General features: G+C 44.1%; 1 protein-coding gene across 1 annotated transcript in view; it reads right to left on the bottom strand.

Moving 5' to 3' along the window:
• LOC134574878 (zinc finger protein 665-like) overlaps nucleotides 1-15,899 on the bottom strand; it is a 125,966-nt gene that overhangs the window by 35,952 nt on the left and 74,115 nt on the right. Inside the window, exons 4-5 of the mRNA XM_063433926.1 lie at nucleotides 3,991-4,114; nucleotides 2,339-3,865 (exon numbers count right to left, since the gene is read on the bottom strand). Of these exons, the coding sequence (XP_063289996.1) occupies nucleotides 2,339-3,865; nucleotides 3,991-4,114 (1,651 nt within the window). The remainder of the gene's footprint in view (nucleotides 1-2,338; nucleotides 3,866-3,990; nucleotides 4,115-15,899) is intronic.

Here is a 15,899-nt window from a genome sequence, read left to right as displayed (position 1 = left end):
TCCAGCACAATTTAATACAAATTAGGATCAAATACCAATTCATATCAACAGAACGATTCACAGAAACAGGTTAACAAAGTTAAACCACTTTAGTCTAGAAAAACGTTGTCTCAGAGGGGATATGATAACATTTTACAAATATATTCGGGGCCAATACAAACCATTGTGTGGAAATCTATTCACAAACCGGACTTTACATAGGACACGAGGCCATGCATTTAGACTGGAAGAAAGAAGATTTCGTCTAAGGCAAAGGAAAGGTTTTTTTACTGTAAGAACAATCAGGATGTGGAATTCTCTGCCTGAAGAAGTGGTTTTATCAGAGTCCATACAGATGTTCAAACAGCTACTAGATGCATACTTGCAAAAACAGAATATTCAAGGATATAATCTTTCAATGTAGGGTAATAACTGATTGATCCAAGGATAAATCTGACTGCCATTCTGGGGTCAAGAAGGATTTTTTTTTCCTAGTTTGTGGCAAAATTTGAAGGGCTTCTTTTGGATCAACAGCAAAAACAAATGTGAGGAAGGCTGAATTTGATGGACGCAAAGTCTCTATTTAGCTATGTAACATTTCAATTCTGAGATGTGTCAGTAATGATAGATTGTAAACTCTACTTGAATAATGAATGTGCTTGTCTGTTCATCATACATACAACGGTACATGGTACAAACCGCTAATGAATATACAGCTGTGTGTGGCTAACAACTTCTACTTTTAAAGCCCGGTTAGTGGCTTAGAACTTGGAGTTTTAGGCCCAGGTTTTACTGTGCATCCTGAAATATTACAGTAAATGGCGTCAGACTTAATAACGAAAGTTTACAATTTCTATTTTAAGCTGTGGATGTAGTGTTACATGGATATACAAAACCCAGACAAAAAAAACAATTACTGTTATTAGTAGAAAGCTGATACCATAAACTCCAGACATCCCTACTCTGCTCAATAAGCCCTGCAGGGATTCATGGGACAACGTCAGAATTCTGAAAGGTGTCAAAGAAAAGTCACTGAAGTATTCTGATTGGCTGATCATTGCTAATTACAGGAAATGTCAACGTCAAATATTCCTATATTTAAAGGTACCCAGCTTAATGAAGTCGTTCTGGTGAGTATAGTCAGTCCCTGAAGACATTTTAATGTAAACATGCGGCAGCAATGTAAACGCAGCCTATTCTCTAAAAAGGGGTGTTTACATTGCTGCCTAGGGACACCAGAAGTGGCAGTCACTCAGACGGCCACTAGTGGTGCTTCCTGGGTCAGTGCTGCATGGAGGCACTGAACATTCCTCATAGAGATGTATTGAATTTATGTTGTTGATTGGCTAGGGTGCCGTTTGGCTCCACCCCCAATCTGCCTCTTTGGTTGATATCATTAGAATCGACAATCTCAGCCAATCCAATGCTTTTCCATAGGATTGTCAATTCTTGGTATCTCAGCCAAGGAGGCAGTTCAGAGGCAGCGCCAGCACCAACAGACGCGTGCTGCGGCGTAATAAAGGTAAGTCTTTATCCTATTTAAGGGGGGCTAAATAGTGTTTGTATACCTGACCCTATACTGTTCCTTTAAAGTATTAATGCAGCTTCATGAAGTGGTTTTAAAGCTTACATCATGTCCCTTTAGTCTCACTGCTCAATGAGTTTATAGCTGCAGCTCTAGCCAAACCTTGCCAGTTGCCCATCACACATCTTCCCTGAAGACATATAAGATCTGTCTCACTCTTATGTTCATTCTATGCATTCATTGTAACATACGAGTATATATATATTTTTTATAATTTATTTTTATTTCTATTTTTAGATTTAACTAGATGTAATATTTCCAGAGCTGAATGTAATTGAAGTAAACATCTGAACTTACACCACACAGTGCAAAGTACTGATATTGCCACCTCTTTACTACTGAGGTGCCACTTTCAAGAAAACCCATCTATTCATGGGATGTCGAGATGTTCCAATTCCATAGCCCTTTCTTTTGTATGTAAATACCTTTCTCTCTAGCAAAACTTGGGGTGTAGGCATAAAACCAGGCTGCAGTAAAAAAAGTTCCAAAACACATAAGGTTCTCTGTGGGCTGTGCCCTTCCTGTGCTCTTTCTATGCCTATCTAATAAGTACCAATAAAGTTTTATTTACTGCTTATGAGGATGCAGGCGTGACATGTACAGCATCTACACAAAGACCGTGTAGGTCGAAACGTTGCGATGGAGTGGGTTCAATAAAATTGCCTGATTTGTACCTTGGAGTGCCTCGACTTTTCTATTTTGTTATGTACAGCATTAAGCACATATGGTCTCTCTCTCATGAGTTCGCTATATGACCAATTACAACCGTCTAACTTGTATGAATCATCATGTGTCCAATATATGAAAAGTGGTCCGTAAAACCTCGACCACATTCAGAACACGAGAAGGTGTTTTTTCTGTTTTTCCTTCTGTGAATCATTTTATGTGAAGCAAGGTTTGATGCCCGGGTAAAACTTTTCCCACACTCTGCACATTTGAATGGTCTTTCTCCTGTGTGAATCCTTTTATGAGGAGCAAGCTTTGAACGCTCTGTAAACCCTTTCCCACACTCATTGCACTTAAATGGTTTTTCTCCTGTGTGAATCCTTTTGTGTGAAGCAAGATTTTCAGCACGGGTAAAACATTTCCCACATTCATTGCACTTAAATGGTTTTTCTCCCGTGTGTGTCATTTTATGAGTAGCAAGATGTGCAGATCGTTTAAAGCATTTTCCACAAACAGTGCATTTAAATGGTTTTTCTCCTGTGTGAATCATTTTATGTGAAGTGAGATGTTGAGCTTGAGTGAAACTTTTCCCACATTCATTACATTTAAAGGGTTTTTCTCCTGTGTGAATCCTTTTGTGCGAGATAAGATTTGCAGCTCGTGTAAAACATTTCCCACATTCATTGCATTTAAATGGTTTTTCCCCTGTGTTCATTATTTGGTGAATAACCAAATTCGACTCCGGAGTAAAATTCTGCCCAAATTCAGAAAATGATAACGGTTTCTCACCTATGCAATCTGCTCCATGTATAACAAAGTCAGACTTTGAAAAGAAATTTTTTCCCATTTCAGAAGATGCCATCTCGTTTTTTCTGCGAACAGACTGTTTGACAATCTCTAAATGACTATTAAAACTGGGTGAATACTCAGGCCAGTTAACTATTCCTTCACTGCTATATGCGCTATTGGGAGATTTAGCTGTTTTATAATTAATAAATGTATTAGCTTTGCTAGATTCAATTGTGGATTTGTAAGAAGGCAATTTCAGTGAATTTATGCGGCCTCCAATATAAGGAAATGTATCCTCTGTATGTGGATATTCTGTAAGAGTATAATTATCAGCATCTAGTGTTGCTCTTCCACACTCAGCTGACACCTCCATGATATGAGTAGATGGATATTCTGTTGGTGTATAAATGTCTGTGAGATTGCCATCTTCACTTGAGGCTGGTTCCTCCTTAATATGAGTAGATGTATATTCTGTCTGTGGATGGTCCGTGGGTTTAGGAATGTCCATGAGATTTCCTTTTTCATTTAAGGCTGACTTCTCCTTGATAAGAATTGATGGTTGTTCTGACGCTATGTACATGTCCATACAAATTTCTTCTTCACACAAAGCTAATTCCTCCTTAATATGTGGAGATTGATATTCGATCTGTGGATGTTCTGTGGGTGTATATATTTCATGACATGATGGAGATACTCTTGACACACATGTCACAGATTTAATTTGTGATTTCATTGGCTTACTCGTTATCAAAGATATTCGCCCATTATTGTTTTCATGTACAGATACATCTCTGGTTCTAAAACGGAGCCAAGAAACAGTGGATCCATCAGGTACAGATTTATCTCCTGGAAGAAAATGCACATTAAAAGTTTATAAATTACTTTAAGAAATAAACCTAAAAAATCTTGGTTTATGTGATATTTTTCTCATATTTTTTTAAGTATGAAACAGCCCCAAAAATAACTCTTACCTAGTGCGTGGAGCAGTTGGTAGTTCTCCATCATCACGTCCTTGTAGAGATCCTTGTGTGCTTCTATATACTCCCACTCCTCCATAGAGAAATAGACAGTGACATCCTCACACCTTACAGGAACCTGATAAATCCACAATGATACAATCACCATCCAGACACATCCCTTGGATTTACTGTATAATGTCCCATTCCCAAAAACCTCACCTCTCCAGTCAGAAGTTCAATGATCATATTTGTCAATTCCAGGATCTTCTGCTCATTGTTTCTCTCGTGGATCAGGGAGCGAGGTAGAAGACCCATGCTGGACCTCTGGGTGTGTATGTATGATCCTGACACGTGGATGTTTCTACTGCGTGAGATATGGTCACTGGGCTGTTTCACAACCATATGATCCTAAATAATAAAAAATGACAGACACGTTTATTTACTTTATATGACACTTTGTATCTCTACTCACTGGCTTTCACCAGAACCAATGCTTTGAAAAGCATTCACTACCATTTTGAATACTTGTTCCAATAGAGTGAGCAGGGAATTCTCTTGGCTGACAGCCAGGAGTGTGGAACTAAGGGCTTATATAAAATGAGACAGAGGTGATACCCATTTAATCTTAAAACCACTTCAGCAAACTCAACTTTGTGTGGCAAAGTTGAAGCTGAGAGAGATACACTAACTCCTTTTTATTGTAGCAAGAATCAGGTGGCCATGTAGTAAACAGAACAAAACACAGAGGGAGAAACCACCTCAGCATGCAAAATCCTTATTGGTGAGTGGTTAAGAATTTAGCCTCTAAGACCAGGGGGAACTAAAATAACTGGGCCCAAAAGATAGCAGAGTGGTTGTAGTCAAGCAAAATTAAGAAATATTATCTAAGTCTAATTGTAGAATATGTTCCAAATAGGGAAATAAAAATCTAATTCATGGTCCACCGGAACCTGTAGTCACCAGGCATCCAATAAGTTACATTTTATGATAAAGCAATCCAATTATTTATTAGACATGTGCAATTCGTTCCGGTCTGTGGCTGCTCACGACGTGCGGGTGGGGGCTTTTAAACGATAGGGGGGACCTATTGCCCCCCCCCGGCCCCCACCTCTGAGCGGCGGGTGGGGGCCCTAAAGTAAAAAAAGGGGGGAGGACCTATTGTCCTTCCCACCGGCCCCCACCCCTGAGCGGTGGGTGGGGGACCTAAATACAAATTGGGGGGGCCTAATGTCCTCCCCCCTGACCCCCACCCCTGAGCGGTGGGTGGGGGCCCTAAACTAGAATAAGGGGGTGGGACCTAATGTTCTCCCCCTGAGCCCCCACCCCTGAGCGGTGGGTGGGGGCCCTAAATACAAATTGGCGGGAGACCTAATGTCCTCCCCCCTGGCCTCCACCCCTGAGCGGTGGGTGGGGGCCCTAAACAAGAATAGGGGGGGGGGGGACCTATTGTCCTCCCCCCAGAAAAAAAAACCCTGAGCGCAAAAAATAATCAATTTTCACCCATGGAGGGCTCCGCACAGACTGAGCTCTGCAGGGCGGGGGAAGGCTTATAAAGCCTTGCCCCACATTGCAATTAGGCCCAGAGCACTCTGATTGGTGGGTTTAAGCCATCCAATCAGAGTGCTCTGACAGGTAAATGAAGAGACTGACAGGTAAGTCTCTACATTTACCTGTCACAGCACTCTGATTGGTTGGTTTAAAATCCACCAATCAGAGTGCTCTGTGTCATTTTACACAGCGTGGGAAAGTTCTTTGGAATTTTCCCACGCTATGTAATTTGAGTCATAACACTCTGATTGGTGGATTAAGTAACTCTGAGCCCTGAGCCTAATTGCAGGGCGGGGCAAGGCTTTATAAGCGGAGCCCTCGCTGGGTGAGGATGTATTTTTTTGGTGGGCGTTCGTGTTTTTTTTTTTTTTTAAGTGCATCGGTTATTATGGATTTTTATTTGGCCTTTTTTTGGGGCTGAAAAAAGAAGATTTTAGAAGAAAGAAAACATCAAATGGCAAGTTTATTTTTACAGTTACTTAGTTAAAGGTCCCCCCTCATTATTTTTAGGGTGAGGGGGGTAGATAGGGGTTCATTTTTTGGGGGAGGGGGTGACTAGGGGTTTGGGGACCCCTAGTCACCTGGGGGGAGGGGGATTAAATTTGTATTTAGGGCCCCCACCCGCCGCTCAGGGGTGGGGGCCAGGGGGGAGGACAATAGGACCCCCCTTATTCTAGTTTAGTGCCCCCAACCACCGCTCAGGGGTGGGGGCAGGGGGAGGACAATAGGTCCCCCCCAATTTGTATTTAGGGCCTCCACCCACCGCTCAGAGGTGGGGGCCAGGGGGGAGGACATTAGGTCCCCCCCAATTTGTATTTAGGGCCCCCACCCACCGCTCAGGGGTGGGGGCCAGGGGGGAGGACATTAGGTCCCCCTTACTCTAGTTTAGGGCCCCCACCCACCGCTCAGGGGTGTGGGCCAGGGGGGAGGACATTAGGTCCCCCAACCAATTTGTATTTAGGGCCCCCACCCACCGCTCAGGGGTGGGGGCCAGGGGTAGGACAATAGGTCCCCCCCCTTATTCTAGTTTAGGGCCCCCACCCACCACTCAGGGGTGGGGGCCAGGGGGAGGACATTAGGTCCCCCCAATTTGTATTTAGGGCCCCCATTCACCGCTCAGGGGTGGGGGCAGGGGGGGGACATTAGGTCCCCCAACCAATTTGTATTTAGGGCCCCCACCCACCGCTCAGGGGTGTGGGCCAGGGGGGAGGACATTAGCCCCCCTCCCCAATTTTACGTTGGGGCCCCCACCTGCTGCTCGGGGGGCGGCTGTGGGGAGGACAATAGGTCCTCCCCCCTCTTTTTACTTTAGGGGCCCCACCCGCCACTCAGGGGTGGGGGCGTTTAACAGTTCACTGCTCACTGTTTAATAGACAAGCCCCTACTCGCGGTATAGCGAGTAGGAGCAAAATTTACTAATACTAAGTCAAATTTGGCTGAAAGACCAATTTAGGTCTTTCAGCCTTTGGTAGATAACTCCCTAATACCGTGGGAATTAGGGAGTTATCTACCAAGTGGCTGCAAGTGAAGTCACGAAATGCCGGAGTTCCGAAGTGTCTAAGTTCTGAAGTGCCGAAGTTGCCGAAGTTCCGAAGTGTTGAAGTGCCGAATTTCGAACCAAGCCGAATATTTTCCCCATGCACATGCCTATTATTTATCTCTGCCGCCTTCAAATGCTTTCTTTTACACTATGGTCACAGCTTGGTAAATATTTAATTGTTTAAAACAATTGGCTAGCCTTCTCCATTCATACTCCCCCCCACCCACCACACCCCCTTTCCACTTCCAGTTGTAAATTCCTTTTAAGTAACTGTCTTATCTCTCTTCCTTAGGCCCAAACCCAAATCCCTCCCAGCAACAAGAAGGCCGTTTAATTTCATCTACCTATTCCGACCAGCCTCTCCTCTGGCAAGGCAGGGGTGATGTCAGTGAAGAAAGATTGCGTTAGGCTGTGAGGGGATCTCAGCTAGGCCCAAAATATAGTAGGCCTAAAATCTCCATGTGGCATATACAAGCACATGTATCTGTTAGTAAGTTACACGTAGTTAAGATACTGTCATCATATGTACTGAGCATGTGCAAGAACCGAAATCATTCTCTCCTAAGTTCCATATTGCCTGTCCATATAAGGTAATCCTGTGTATCCTGTTTGCTGATTGGTGTAAGGGTACAGATGCAACTGGATGGGAAGTCATCGCAGAGACCTCCACGGTTATCTGTTTCTGGGGTGAACAGAGGCTACCTGCCCTCTGCCCGGAGGCCCTCACCTCCCCGTTTATCCATACCTGGGGTGGGCAGGGGCTACCTGCCCTCTGCCTGGAGGCCCTCACCTCTACGTTTATCGGTTCCTGGGAAGGCAGGGGCTACCTGCCCTCTCTGCCCGGAGGCCCTCGTCTCCACTTTTATCTGTTCCAGGGGTGGGCAGAGGCTACCTGCACTCTGCCCAGAGGTCCTCGCCTCCACGCTCATCGGCTCCTGGGGAGAGCAGAGGCTGGCTGCACTCTGCTCGGATGCCGATGCATCCTTAATGGAAGGGGTAGCAGCGGCCTTAGCTCCGCCCGCTACCCGGTGACCTGACCCTAGCAGGTCTCTGGGGTCAGCCTCAGGAAGAGTTGGAGGAGCCAACCTTTCCACCGGCCGGGGGCCCGTGGCGACCGAAGTCCCAGCCACACCACCCTCCGTTCCAGTGGTTATCCCTCCCAATAACTCACACTGCCGCTGGGAAACAAGACCGGTTGTCTCTATCCGCCGGAATGCACACTGCCGCTGGGGAACGATACCGGTTGTCTCCGTTTTCTGGACTTCCAACTGCCGCTGGGGAATGAGATTGGTTATCTCCTTTCCCATGCACTCATACTGCCGCTGGGGAGGAAGGATGGTGCCCCACACTCCCGGGTTTGCAAGGTGCATTAAGTCTCTAGTCCCTGGAACCCGCAGCTGTGCCGTTTCGAATAGTTGCCTGTAGTCCTGCTCAAGCTCCCACTCCAGGTCAGCCAGAAAAGACAGATCCGGCTTTCACAGAGGAGATATAAAGCAAGTTATAGACAAGGTGAGGGAAGGGGACAAGGAGGTTACAGAAGAAATGACAGTCGGAATAGATAGGGACTTTGTGGGCCTGGCTGACTCAATCATGGAAGACTACTGATACAGACCAGGCTCCATCCCCCTTGGCCAAGCGGAGGCTATGGTTGAACTAACAATAGGGCTAAAGAAAAGTTCTTTCATGATTGATACAGGTGCTGAACATTCAGTGGTGACCAAATTAGTAGACCCTCCTTCCGGAAAGACTGTCACAGTAATAGGGGCTACAGGGAAAGAAGCTGTCAGACCAGTTCTCAGGAATCGCACCTGTACACTAGAGGGCCATGTTGTCCAATATCAGTTCCTGTATATGCTTGAGTGCCCAATCCAACTTTTTGGATGGGATCTACTATCAAAACTTCAAGCACAAATAACATTTCTATCTAATGGATCCACTTCCCTGCAGTTTAGCTATAATAGTGCCCAAAGAAGAAGAATGGCATCTGTATTCTGCAAAAAAAAGCCCCAAATCTGAAGATTGATGGGTTACTATTTGATATTCCAGGAGAATGGACAGAAAACAACCCTGCGGGACTTGCTCACAATATTCCACCTATACACATTGAATAAAAATTAGGGGCTCATCCTGTTAGCCTCTGCCAGTATCATATACCCCAGAAGGCTAATGAGAACAGGAAGACATACTTGTAAAAGTTTGTGAAGTATGGCATCCTGAAATTCTGTACTTCCCCTTGGAACGCTCCATTATTACCTGAGAGCCGTTAATGATGCCGTGGTCAACACACCCAGTGGTACCCAACCCCTATAATATGCTTGCCTGGATTCCTGGTGGTTTTACCCACTATACATTGTTGGCCTCAAAGATGCCTTCTTTCGCCTACGAGTGTCTCCTGAAAGCCAGTGTATCTTTGCTTTTCAGTGGGAATATGCTACTACGGGATCAAAACGTCAGATGACCTGGACAAGGTTACCATAAGGTTTCAAAAACTCACCAACCCTATTTGGATCTGCGTTGAGTCAAGATTTGCAAGACTTTCAATCTATTCCAGGGAAATGTGTATTGCTCCAGTATGTGGATGGTCTTCTGATAGCAGCAAACTCAAAAGAAGTATGCCAGCAAGTTAAACATGATCTTCTCCATATTCTATGGAAGGCAGGATACATGGTATCTAAGAAGAAGCCGCAATTGTGCCAGTCTACTGTCAAGCACTTAGGATTCCATATCTCAGAAGGTCAAAGAACAATGGCTCCTGAAAGGAAAGAGGCTGTATGTCGCACACCCACTCCGAACAACAGAAGACAGGTTACAGAATTCCTGGGAGCAGCTGGGTTCTGACGAATATGGATTCCTAATTATGCGATATTGGCAGAGCCATTATATGAGGCTATAAAAGGCACAGAACATGATCCTTTCATGTGGACTACGGAGCAACAAAAATAATTTGAGACAATCAAGAAGGCACTCATGAGTGCACCAGCTCTCGTCCTACCAGATCAGTCATGCCCATGCTAACAAAGAAAAATGGCTGTAGGAGTACTAACACAATACGATCATGGCAATGACCCGTAGCATATATGTCAAAGCAATTGGATGTAGTGTCTAGTGGGCTTCCACCATGTCTACGAGCAGTAGCGGCCACAGCTCTACTAGTGGCTGAAGCAGACAAACTTACTTTGGGTCAAGAACTTTATGTGCAAGTTCCCCATGCAGTGCAGACTCTATTGGATTACAAAGAAATTACTAGTTTAGTAATAGAAGAATGATCAGATATCAAGCCATGTTATGCAAAACTCAGAGAGTACATCTTGAGACTGTTAATAACCTTAATCCAGCTACTCTCCTGCCACAAGCCACCAAAACTCAACATGATTGTTTGGAAATAATGGATGAAGTCTTCTCTAGCAGGCCTAACCTCCACAATTTCCCAATTCAGAATCTTGATATACAATACTACACGGACGGTAGTAGCATTGTCAGACAGGGAATTCGTTACGCAGGGAATGCAGTTACCACTATCGACAAGGTTATAGAGACACAACCATTATCAAAATAAACCTCTGCACAAAAGGTTGTATTATAGCACGTTTACAAGGGCTTTGCAATTATAAGCGGGACTGAGAGTGAATATTTACACCGACTCTAGATATGCCTTTCTGACAACACATGCCCATGGAACACTATACAAAGAAAGAGGATTTACTCTTTTACTGAATTCGGGAGGAAAAGAGATCAAGTATGCAGCTGAGGCACTTCAATTGTTGGAGGCAGTATGGCAATCAAAAGAAGTCAGTATCAAACACTGTAGAGCACATTTGAAAGGTGACTAATATTATACGAGGCAATCGTCTGGCAGACAGTGCTGCAAAACAAGCTGCAGAAACAGGACAAGAGATTGACAAAGTGAGTTATGCCTGCACTCCACTTATAACTGCACCCTTGTCCCAATGGACTCCTGTATATGGATTTCAGGAAAAGGAGTGGTTAAAAACTGAATCCGCTGTAAAGATGGCGGAAGTGACTCCCTGGATTCACTACTCTAGGGTTAAATCAGCAGCAGAATCTTGGCAAGCTACCTCTGATCCTGAGAATTCCTGTAAGATCTGGTTAAAACCACTCAGTCACTGTAGCATGACTAAAGCAACCCCAGAATTGCAAGCCCCACCCTTGTACATCTTTGCCGAGTGAACATCAAGAGCTACAAGTATAAAACACCTGTAGGAGAGTCACCTTGTCTAGGCCGGAGAGTATACAATGATAGTAGCCAAACTACTACTTTGTGGTCGGCTTCAAATGTTTCAGAACCTACTAATCCCTTTGCTAATTACACCGATCTAAGAGAAGTATGGATTGATCTACTTCTAACTGTAGAAGTCCCAGCCAATTTGTATTGGATCTGTGGTAAGAAGGCCTATTCAGAATTACCACAAGACTGGTAAGAGGCATGTGTGCTAGGTATGCTAAAATCATCCTTTTCTTGTTGCCCATCCAGACAGGAGAGTTAAGGTGTATGCTACTAACCATAGGAGAAATCGGGCATCACTGAATATAGGTAGCTGAAAGGACGATGAATGGCCACAGAATTATTATGGATTTGCTACTGGGGCAGAAGATGGTACTTGTGGTTATCGAACCCCAATATATACATGTTAAATTATATCATAGGGTTTCAGGCGGTGGTGGAAATTGTTGCCAATGAGACAGCTGAAGCTCACGGCCTCCTGGTCAAACAGATTACCAGTATGAGATCGGCAATCTATTAAAAATAGGCTGACTCTTGATTATTTATTGACAGCAGAAAGGGGGGAGTGCTTTTATTATCAGTCTATATCTCTTAATACCCTGCCTAATTCCTTTGGTCATACGGCCTATACCTAATGTTGTTGAAAATCCAATCGAGAGGAAGACGGTAGCCCTTATTATGGTTGTGAAGAAACTACTTTGTTTTGTTCGTTAACTTGTTTTTTTTTTCTCATTTGGTAGATAAAACTACAGAACACCGACCACCCCCCTGGCTCATTAACTACAAAGGAAACCGCAGATTAAGTGCTCTCCCTGTGTGTCCGAACGCCACGTCTTGGAGAAAACGGCGGCCATCTTGTTCACAGGAAAAGACTTGGTCGTTGAGTGTCTGGAACTAAAATCGGACACTCGACTTCCCGAACGCCGGTCAACTTTGCAAACGCCTGCTTCTTTTCACTGACCAGCCAGAAGAGCGCTATTCGGTAGTTTTTTTCCCATGAATTATGGGAACAAACGCTACCCATTAGCCAGGGGAACAGTTTGTGAATTTGTTTGGTTTTTAGACTTTCCGAAATGGACCAACCGCTACCTCTGAAACTGTGGGACTATTTTGGGCATAAGATCTTGTGTGCAGTTGGTTAAATTAGGACCTCCATTGAAAATCCCGAACCCCTGAACCGATCTGGGTGATTTTTGGATATGGGTTTTAAGGTACTTTCTGTGTTTTGTAGAAATGTATGTTTTTTTTATGCCTGGAGATAATTGAGTTTGGTACAATCCTTGACTCCATTATCTCCCAAGCACAAGGGAAGGATTATCCTATGTTATGTGGGAGTATCCTGGACCTGAGAGCCAATGTACTTACAGTATATATTTTGTCATAGTCCCCTCTCAGGTCCAGTGGGGAATGCCCCTGGAATATGTCACAGTAAACCCCTTGCATGGGGACTTGCATATAAACCGTCCAGTTGGCCTGAATAAATTAATTCCTGTTGTACCCTTCATCTAGTTTAGGCTGATGTTTGGGTATGTGTCTGATTGAGGGGAGAAATTACTTGAATGCTGCATTGTCTTCTGGAGAACGTTTGAATTAATGCCTGAACTGCGAGCTATAATCACTCAGCTTTTAGCAGTTCAGGAGGAACCAGAAGCGAACGGGTATCTGACATACCAGCGTTCTTAACAATGGTCATCCGGAAGTACAAACCTCTAGTTCAGAGAGAGGTAACCTGTATTCAGATATTTGAGCTCAGATAAAGTTTACATGGGAGCCCCTAGGATCAAGCTAAAAAGCTCTATCAGTTTCTCCTGTTCTGTATTTACTCGAGTGGTATTGGCAAAGTATGGTAAGTGATGCATCTGGAATACATAATTTTAGAAGCATCAAAGGGGGAAATGTGAGGAGATCTCAGCTAGGCCCAACATTTAGTAGGCATACAATATCCACATGGCATATACAAGCAGATGTATCTGTTAGTTAGTTACACGTAGTCAGGAAACTGTTGTCAGGGTCCCGCGGGCGGCTGCAAGGGGAGGCTGCAATCTGCTTGCAGCACTCACCCTCAGTTCTTCGCCGCCCGCAGTCTCCCCTTCCCCTACCTGTTGGCGAGCGGCGTCCTCAGAGCCCCGGACGGCGCTCGCATCCTCCTCGTCTCCCAGCGGTAGCATGTATAACGCTGCACGCTGGGAGACCGCGCATTCATACAAACGCTGGGGTCAGCCACGTGACCCGGCGTTGAAGTCACAGCACTACAATCACAGTGGGAGGTATAGATATCTCCCACGTGTGGTTGTTAATTCTGATTGGAAATTATCCCATCAGAATTAAGCACAGGATTTAAATACTTACCTTTCCTGTCTCTCAGTGCCCTGTTGTGGTCTTTGATACCTGTATTGCTATTTGCTCGTGTGTTTCTCTGGTTACCGAATATTTGGCTTGTTATTCCGATTCTTCTGTATTCTCCATTCCTTTTGACCTCGGCTTGTTTCTCGTTCTTCTGTTTTCTGGCTCCCTTTACTCGGCTTGTCTCCTGACTATTCTTAGTGTGCTTAACCCGGCCATTCTAAGGACCGGTATTGCACCCTTTACTATCTGTGACCTGTTAGTGTGTTAGGTTCCCGAATCGTGACATTACAACAGGGCCATAATGGAACCTGCTGACATTCCAAAGCTATTGGTTAATCAGGAGGCTAGAATGCATGGTTTAGACCACCGTATGGATCAGTTTGCTCAAGCTTTACAAACCATACTGGCTTGTACTGCACACTTGCAACCTGCCGTTCAGGAGGCTGCTGCTGCTGTGCCCGAACCCATTCCCACTCCAGTAACCGTTCCTGCTCTACCCAGTACTGCATTACTAGCATTACCCGCTCCTAGACAACCAGCCCCCGAACCCATGCAAAGTGCCCACGGCTAAACCACTTTCTGTTTCTGTCCCTTCTGTGTATGCAGACCTTGCATTGTTTTTTTTAAAAGAGGGAGGCAGATAAGCTACCACACCACCGTGACTATGACTGTGCCATAAACCTGTTACCGGGTACTATGCCTCCTAGGGGTAAGGTCTACCCTCTTTCTGAGAAAGAAAACCAGGTCATGGAGGAGTACATAGGGGAATCCTTAAGTAAAGGTTTTATTAGAAGGTCCTCCTCTCCTGCTGGTGCTGGTTTCTTTTTTGTGGCTAAGAAGGACGGCGATTTGAGGCCATGTATAGACTACAGGGCCCTAAACAATATAACGATTAAAAATGCCTATCCAATCCCTCTCATCACTGAGTTGTTTGATCGCGTTAAAGGTTCTAGATATTTTACTAAACTAGACCTCAGGGGGGCTTATAACCTGGTTAGTATAAAGAAGAATGATGAATGGAAAACGGCGTTCAATACACGTAGTGGGCATTACGAGTATCTAGTCATGCCTTTTGGATTGTGTAATGCTCCTGCTGTATTTCAGGACCTCATAAACGATGTCCTTAGAGATCTACGGTATGTCATTTCTGAACAGGGATTCAGCATGGATCCTTCTAAATTGGAAGCCATACTGTCTTGGCCCCTTCCCCAAGGACTTAAGGCAATAGAGCAGTTTATAGGGTTTGCCAATTATTATAGGAAGTTTGTTAAAAACTTCTCATCCATTATTTCCCCTATCACCAAACTGACTAAAAAAGGTTTACACCCCAGGGTTTGGACTCCTAAAGCTATTGAGGCCTTCGAGACTCTAAAAAAGGCATTTGCCACTGCCCCTGTGTTACACCATCCTGATCTTTCCCTTCCCTTTGTAATGGAAGTAGACGCTTCTGAATCAGGTGTAGGTGCAGTGTTGTCACAAAGACAATCGTATACCGAACCCCTCCTTCCCTGTTGTTTCTTTTCTAAACGGTTGTCTGAGTCTGAAAAGAATTACGACGTCGGGAACAGGGAATTATTGGCTATAGTGATGGCTTTTAAGGAATGGAGGTACTTATTAGAAGAAAAAAAGTGGACTAGTGGGTGGCAGATGTAAACCCTCTGCCTCCCAAAAAGACCTGGTATCTAAATATAACAAAACTCTGCAATTATGAATATACCAGTAAGGCGCAGAGAATATAAATAAAAAAAAAAACTCTTTAATATTCCCTCGTAGGGGAGGAACTCAAAAATAAATAAATAAGTAAACACACAAAAATGAATAAAATGGGACCTAATGGAATCAAGTTTAGTCCAAGGTACATAGAAATAACTATTAATATATATAGCCAAGTTGCCAAATTGTAGTTATAAATTCTATGATCTAAACGAAAAAAACTTTAGATGCAAAGAGAGATAAATGCATCTAAATATATGGATGGTAGAAACAGTTGTAAAGTTGCAAACTGTAACAGCTATCCAGCTAGCCAGCAATATAAATGTAATAAATACCTACAATACTATAGGAGATTTGGGGGAAGGAGTCCCTAGCATAGGATAAATTGCTGAAGTATTAACCATCCATATAGTGAAAAAGACAATCAGAAAGCCAAAAGAAATGTCCTAAGTTAAAAGCATCCGTTCAAATAAAAGTTTGCTCGACGCGCGTTTCGGCGAAAACAAGTCGCCCATGTCAAGAGCAGTTTGC

Source organism: Pelobates fuscus, chromosome 10 (assembly GCF_036172605.1).
Source record: "Pelobates fuscus isolate aPelFus1 chromosome 10, aPelFus1.pri, whole genome shotgun sequence".
NCBI lineage: Eukaryota > Metazoa > Chordata > Amphibia > Anura > Pelobatidae > Pelobates > Pelobates fuscus.
Note: the sequence above shows the minus strand (reverse complement) of the source record. Positions and strands in the feature narration are given on the sequence as shown.